Consider the following 7,909-nt stretch of genomic DNA (forward strand, 5'->3'; position numbering starts at 1 on the left):
GTTTGTTTGCTCTGGCCACATCTGCGGTGCTCATGCCTCCTTGCAGCAGGACTATGCCATGATCACACAGGTGATCAGGAACCCTGGACCTTTTTCTTGTTTTTCAGTCAGTAGAAAGGTCTCTTTAACATAACATTATAACTGCCTGCCACTGAAGGGACTGTTCCACAGGTGCAAGAATAGTTTACAGTTCATTGAACAAGTGTGAAAAAAAAAAATTTGTTTAAACTTTCTGATAAAGATCTGCTTATTTGGACTTTTCAAAATTATATTTAAAATTTAGAAAAAGATGTTTATATGCATATATACACATACGTGTGGGGAACAATTTTTAACAGCATTTCTTCATCTTAATTGCTACTACACTAAATACAACTATTTTGTACAGTAGAAGTTCAAATGCTGTTATACCTACTGCACTAACCAGTGTAAACGAACTCAAGACTTAGTGTAAAGTGTTACCAGTGTTTGAAGAGTTTCACTTGCAAACATACAACCTAATTTGGCCACTGATAATCACTTACTATAAAGTTACTGCTAGAAAATCTGTGAACATGAAATTGTGTTTGTGCAAGATTAATGAAATCCACAAAAAGTCAGAATTTTTTTTCTTTATTTACCAAAGTCATTGTTATAATAAGGACATTTCACAACCACTGAACTCTGGAACTCCAAACGGCTATATCTGGTCAGCCGTGTGACTGACGTGCTAGCGTAACCACAACAGAAAAGAATCTGGAATCTAACAGCAATACAGCAAGCCTTTGCCATGCCCCACCAGCCAGGGGAAAGTTCAATACAGAGCCATCAAAACAGACATCTTAATAAAAACAAACATTTAACCCTTAAAACCGAGGTAAAGGATACCATACACAAACGGCATCCGCAGAGAAAACTAAAGAGCGGCCAATAAGTGTGTCAATCCATGATTTAAAACAAATTCAAGGGGAAAGCTTCCCATGATGGGAGAGAAAAGATATGTGCTATCTCTGGTCCTGTTTCAGGTGCTAACGTCAGTAAACGGTTAACATAAGGATCGAAGGTGGAAGGCAAACAAACATGGTTTCAAGAAAAAAAAAACGAAACATCTGTCATTTCACACTTGTAAATGTAAAAACTTTTATACCGCTTCATTAGATTACAAATAGTAAAACGAGTTTTACAAAATAATTTACAGTCCTTAGCTCAGGACTAGAGCTAACATCTAGCATGTGAATGTGGGTTTGACATTTGACAAGAAGTTCATGCATCCGTGAGGACCACATGTCCTTTCCTCAGACTGTTTTTAGCTCTTCTTTTGGCCTGTAAATGAAAAAATATACATATTTGAAGTGTCATGAACATTCAAGGAAATCAGGGATAAATTCTATGCAAATTTTAAAAAGCAAATATAAATACTGCGATATACAGTACGGTTAAAAACATTGGTGTTGGTGAGATTGGGTGTTTTGAAAGTCTCATGCTCACTAAGCTACACTTATTTGATCAAAAAGAGGGTAAAAACAGTATTACAATATAAAGACGTATCTATTTGAATATTTTAAAATTATTTATTCCTGTGATGGCAAAACTTTTTCAGCATCATTACGGCAGTCTTCAGAGCTGATTTGCTGCTCAAGAAAGATTTATCATCAATGTTAAAAGCAGTTGTGCCGTTTAATATTTTTGTGGAAACCATGAAATATATTTTTTTCAGAATGCTTTGAATAGAACATTCAAAGGAACAGCATTTAGGCCCCGTCCACACAGAGACACATTTAGCTGTATACGCATAAATTTTGTATCGTATAGGCGTTTCGTCCACACGGATCCGGCGTTTTGGGAGAGTGAAACCGATATTTTTTTAAACCGGGTCCCAGAGAGGATACCGCCGCCCTTGTGTTTTCATGTGGACAGAGAATCCGTATATTTTCTGAAACGATGACGTCATCAGCCCACGTCTCGCCCCTAGTCAAACACCGCTACGTCACGTAACAGCAACAAAAACATGAACAAACACTGAACGATTGTCTTTTTATTAACTAACATTAACACAGATTAATAAATGTATTGTTCCATGTTCGTTTGTATACCGCGCTAAAGGTTTATGCGCATAGTCTAAGTCGTCTTCTCCGTTTTTAGTGTATCTCTGTGGCAGAATTACAGCGCCACATACTGGTCTGGCATGTATACTACATCATTTTGTGTCGGTTTAGTGGTTTCGTGTGGACGCAGATATTTCTTGAGACGAGAAGAAAAAAAAGTTAGGATAGGTCTTTTATTTTTAATAGTTTTAGTAATTTTCTAATTTATGTATTTCAGTTTGTTTTTGTAATTTTAGTGCTTCAATTTAAACTTAATTTACTTCAGTTAGTTGGCAAGTCACCATTTCTAATTTTCATTTCAGATTAAATTTTTCACCTAATATTTATACTTTATTTTATTTCACTGTTGTAATAGTTTTAGATTAAGTTATTAACAGCACTGGCATCAGGTGTGGTATTGTGAAAGTGCATTGCGGTCATTGACCTTTCAGTATTTTTAGGGCTTGACCTTTCACCTCTGATCTACTGACGATTCCAAAGACTCAAGGTTTGTCTGGTTAGATCCTCTCCTCAATGCTTTTATCAATCTGTAAATTCAGCATGTAAAACACACTGATGCTGTGAGGTGCTTGAGTTCAGTCGTTCTGCTCTTATATTGCTATAAAAGCATCTTTTTTCAATCTGAAAGGCGCTTTCTTTGGCCGGCGTGACTCGAGCGTCTTCACAGTGTTCTAGTGAAACATCTCCAGCTCTAAGATCGAATAGGGAAAGCTCTGGCTTCGTGTGGACGTAGCCTTATTTGAAAATATAAATATTTTGTAACATTATACAGTTTTTACTGCTACTTTTGATCAATTTAATTCACCACTGATGAAAAACAATAATAATAATAATAAAAAAAAAAAAAACTTAGAAAAATCAAAGAAGCCTATAGAGTAGATCTTTAAAAATCAATAAAGAAACACCTGCAATTTAGAGTGCGATTTATACAGCCAGAAAACCTGAGCACATATTTCATAATCCATGATGTGACATAACTTACCCCTTTGTGTCCATTTTTTCTTCTGAAGCTTTCTCTTCTTCTTTAACATCTGGTATCAAATGAGAGGGACAATGTGTCAATCTCACTTTTCTTAACTATAATACTGTGCTTTTATACAATTTGTGAACACAATCAGCCCAATGCATTCTCACAGAAGTTTAACTGCTGTTCTTACTGAAGTGAAAGAAACTGACTGTACCTGTTGGCTCACCTTTCTTCTCTTCTCCATCCTTCTCTTCTTCAGTCTTCACTCGCTTAGGCTTTTTGTAATTAGCTGCATTTCTCCGGCCGCCCTGTCCTTCGTCCTCGGAGTCCGAGAACTCCTCATCGCAGGCTATCCGCTTGTCATGGGCACGGACTATAGATGAGAAAAACAACAAACATTCATGCTCTGCAGAACTCCGATCTCAAACTAAACTTATATGTGTCAGTATCAGTAAGCATTAAAAGGGTCCACAATGACAAGTCAAGGTGTTTCAATGTTTGGGAGTATGCAATTAAAGAAAAAGCTGCCAACAAGTGAATAAAGGTGGCACTCACTGGAGATGCGTTTGTCAGGGTCGTCCTCCTCATCTCCGCTGTCTTCCTGAACAGCATCCTCTGGGATCGCCTGCATCTGAACCCCTGGGGCATGAGGCAACATCCGCAGATTCTCAAACAGACGCTGTCTGTACAGAAAAAAAAAAAGAGAGGAGACAGATACAAAATACTTAGAGGAGAGAAATATCAAACCATTTCAATGTACACCCTGCAGAGGTACAAAACTAACTTTTTACATGTTAAAATTAGCATTGAGTAAAATTTGGTTGTTTTTTTGTAATGCGAGCAAAACAAAATCCCATCAAATCCAATATTTACAAACCCACTCCAATCTACATTCATACATGGTTTAAAAACAGATGTGCCATCATACTTCCATTGATGATTCAAGTTATTTAGAATGAAACATGTGTGGCCCTTCATCCCACTTACTTGATCTTTTCAAGATAGTCATTTGTATTCTGATTGGTCATGTTGGAGGGGCTAATGTGAAGCTTGAAATCAGGTCCAAAATACTCAAAATAGTCATTGTACGGGAGCTCTGATGGAACAAAACAACAAGTTAAATGGTGTTCACCATGGAGAGAACAAAACATGTGATAATTAACAAAATCAGAGTGTCTCACCGTTGGGAATAGTGCTGTCCAGCGCTACAGCCGTCTCATAGGTCCAGCAGCGGGCCACGTTCCTGATGGTGTAGCCTCCACCTCCCAGCATGAGCAGGGGCAGGTTAAAGCTCTTCATGTACTCCACACACTTAGCATGACCTGAGGGACACACAAGGATTTGGTTAGACACAAATACCATTCACTTTAGAGATGCTTGTGTGGTTTGATTATGTTTGATACCTTTGATGGTGAGGTTAAAGCAGCCCAATCTATCTCCAGACAGAGAGTCAGCGCCACACTGGAGCACCACAGCACTGGGTTGGTACATCTCCATCACTTTGGCCATGATCTGCAGGACATTCAGAAACAGGAGATTTTCAAGACTCAAATTTCACTGCAATTTAAGACAAACACATTTTGACTTTTTACACTTGGGTAAGTTTACAGACTTACAGGTTTGAATATGGCTTCATATGACTCATCATCTATACCATCTCTGAGTGGGTAATTCACTGCATAGTATTTTCCCTTCCCTGCACCAATATCCTGCAAAAAAAAACAAAAAACAAAACTTAAGCTTCAAGCTCCTTTTTAACCAAAAAAGTATTTATTTAACTTGCAAGTACTTACTCTGAGGTCTCCAGTACCAGGGAAATACTCTCCATACTTGTGGAAGGACACAGTCATGACACGGTCTGTTGTGTAGAAAGCTTCCTCAACTCCATCCCCGTGATGAATGTCAATGTCGATGTAAAGCACTCTTTGATGGTACCTAAAAAGATTTATGAGGCCTTCGGTTAAAATGTCAAAGTGTGTATGCATTTTCTTTTTTGTTTTTTTTCTTTTTTGTTTTTTAAGTAATCACAAATGTTTCTTTAAGAGCTCATTCATAGATTTGATGAAATATAGACATTCCCGGTAAAAAAGCTTGAATAATTACAATGTTGTATACCATGATACACTACCATTAAAAAAAATAAATAAATAATAAAAATAAAAGTTTTTCACAAAAATAAGCTTTGCATCAAAGAATAAATTACATTAACACATTCCGGTTTTACTGTATTTTTGATCAAATAAATGTAGCACTGGTGAGCATAAGAGACTTATTTCAAAAACATTTTAAAAAATCTTAATTATCCCAAGATTTTGACTGGTAGTGCGTGTATAAATAACAACAAATTATTAAAAGTATTGTTATCTGTAGTGTTTTTTTTTTTTTTAGTTAAAGGGCATACTTGAGCAGCTCCAGAATGGCGAGTACAATGTCGTTGACATAGCAGAATCCAGATGCCTCAGATTTCTTGGCATGATGAAGGCCTCCTGCCCAGTTAATGGCAATGTCTGTCTGCTGTTTGTTGAGTTTCACAGCCCCAGCTGAGAATTATTAGGACATACAGTTAGAAAAAAAAAAACATTTAACTGTACCAAACTGTAAGAAGATTCTGTTAACTTTATTAAATACACTTACCAACAGATCCACCTGTTGAGAGCTGACAGAACTCAAATAAGCCGTCAAAGACAGGACAATCCTCCCCTACGTTAACTGCAGAGACAATAAAACATGTTCACTGTACATTCAAGACACGGAAACAAGTCCAAAGTAAAGCAACTTGCATCACAGTTCAATTTTACTGCACTCTTTTTTAAGACCTAATATATTGAACATCTTAAGCAAAGGAAAAAAAAAATCGTCAACTTACATCTCTGCATCTGCTTGCTGTACTCAGACATGTTGTCTGGGCGGATGGAAAAGAGGAACTTGATGTAATCGTCACTGTGATACTTCGTCATTTCTTCAGCATTGGCTTTATGAGGCCGCTAAACATGCAAACAAGTGAAGAAATCGGCTTAGCTAAATACATAAAATATAAAAAATAATGATTAATTTCACTTACATAAATTTCCATTTTCCTATACAGCCCATAGTTGAGCAGGAGGTTGTGGGTCATGCGGATTCTGTGGGGTTTCATGGGATGACCCTGGCCATAGTAGTAATTCCCAACATCCCCTGGGAAAGAAGGAAAAAATATTAATAAATAAATATATTTTAACAAAAATAAAAATATACAGAATATTATTAGAGACACTTCAAGATGAATTATAAAAACTTTGTGAAACTATGCTTTAAAAAAAAAATCTGAATTATTGCTGAGTTTATGAACCAATCAATTTTTGCAACAGGCCTTGAACTAGACACAAAGCCAGCTGCATGGTTCAAATTGATCATTAAAATACCGTAAACCACAACATGCTGTTCATACGTGATTATAAGGGCAGATGAGAGCAAGAAGCAGGGGGAAAAGACAGAAACAACCCGCGATATAAAGTAAAGCATCATTCAGACACGCTCGAAGTGACACTGCTGCTAGCACTGAAGACATGAATAAAAGCGGCGAGCTCAATTCATCCCAACTCTTACGGTCCATAATGTGAAGCTAATTTTATCGACGCTGCATGCGGGAGATAAAGAATACTCGTGGTAAAGTGTACACAGATATACTGCACTTGCAAAAAAAAGTGTGTGAATTGTGCTGGTGGTCTTGATGCTAACAGTGAATAAGAAGAACAACAGAATGAAGAGCAGCTAGCAGCTAAGCTAACACTAGCATTAGCGCGTGCGGCTAAACCCGGCTAACAATTAGGCTGCACTCAGGAACTTAAGCGTTATGCGGAATTTATCCAAAGCAGACCCTGCGTTTCATTTCTCTGACAATAACAGCTCGATATAACGCCGGTAAAAATGCAATTCTTACCGTCATAATAATAGCAAACTTTCTTCTTTGTTCCTTGAGAACTCAGCGCCATTTTACCCTCCAATTACAGCCTGCGCCTGCCGGGCTTTCTGCACACTGAGGAACTTCAATAGCAACTTGTCTCGGGGAGCTTTGAGCCAATCACAGTTCAGATTTCATCAAAGAGGGCGTTGCTACTGCGGGTCTCCGCCAATCATTTCTCTTGCTGTCTTAATCAAGTATTTCGGTTTAGTTCTATTTACTTCACAGCTGTTTAAACGTCCGCCAATATACATATAGACCGAAAATAAAACAATCACGAAAAAACAAATACTTTTGATAGTTTACTTGTGATTTTTATTACCTTGTCATTAACTCATAAACAGAAATTAAGAATGTAAGTAACCTACTCGAAGCCTTTTTCCTCAACAGTGATAATAACTGATAGAAATGATCTCCCACTACCAGCAGTGCTCTGTACTTTGTTACTGATTACATGATGAAAACTACAGTCAGTAATGTAATCTAGACTCATTTTAGGTCTACTTTTGGATTACTTTAGGCTATATTACTTTTGACCTCACTTGTTTATAGATTTGAATAGGATTATTGTTATAAAACAGAGAAAGAATATATATATAATATTCTTTGCTATCAACAACATGAAATGCATTAAACATTACATTACTCCAGGGTTTCCCAAACTGGGGTAAATAAAATAACAGCAGGGGTTTTATGGTTTGATGAAAAGATCCTAATTAATTAATAACAATTAAAAATTTAAATGAAAAATTTAATTTAATTGTTACATTTTATTTATTTATTTATAATATTATTAGAAAATACGGGATTAGTTTCCACTGTTATGCTGATCATACTCAACTATATATCTCAACAAGACCAGATGAAACTTCTAAATGATCTAAGCTAACAGAGTGTGTTAAAAATGTAAAAGAAAGA

At 36.7% G+C, this 7,909-nt stretch overlaps 1 protein-coding gene across 2 annotated transcripts; it reads right to left on the reverse strand.

The window, feature by feature from the left end:
- Window positions 1-1,147: 1,147 nt before the first annotated feature.
- Window positions 1,148-7,116, reverse strand: LOC107709289 (probable histone deacetylase 1-B). 2 transcript variants are annotated; one of them, XM_016513750.1, is made up of 14 exons: window positions 6,971-7,116; window positions 6,113-6,225; window positions 5,918-6,035; window positions 5,686-5,760; window positions 5,453-5,591; window positions 4,845-4,986; window positions 4,668-4,760; window positions 4,455-4,563; window positions 4,233-4,373; window positions 4,039-4,147; window positions 3,607-3,734; window positions 3,278-3,424; window positions 3,067-3,115; window positions 1,148-1,302 (listed from the first exon to the last, which is right to left on the reverse strand). In XM_016513750.1, exons 1-14 carry the CDS (start codon window positions 7,020-7,022, stop codon window positions 1,275-1,277), a joined length of 1,443 nt encoding a protein of 480 aa, XP_016369236.1. In that variant the 5' UTR covers window positions 7,023-7,116; the 3' UTR covers window positions 1,148-1,274. The 2 variants fall into 2 exon arrangements, with proteins under 2 accessions (XP_016369236.1, XP_016369235.1); XM_016513749.1 differs by having other exon boundaries at window positions 3,266-3,424; window positions 6,971-7,115.
- Window positions 7,117-7,909: the final 793 nt, after the last annotated feature.

Source organism: Sinocyclocheilus rhinocerous, unplaced genomic scaffold (genome assembly GCF_001515625.1).
Source record: "Sinocyclocheilus rhinocerous isolate Xijiao unplaced genomic scaffold, SAMN03320098_v1.1 scaffold206, whole genome shotgun sequence".
Lineage (NCBI taxonomy): Eukaryota > Metazoa > Chordata > Actinopteri > Cypriniformes > Cyprinidae > Sinocyclocheilus > Sinocyclocheilus rhinocerous.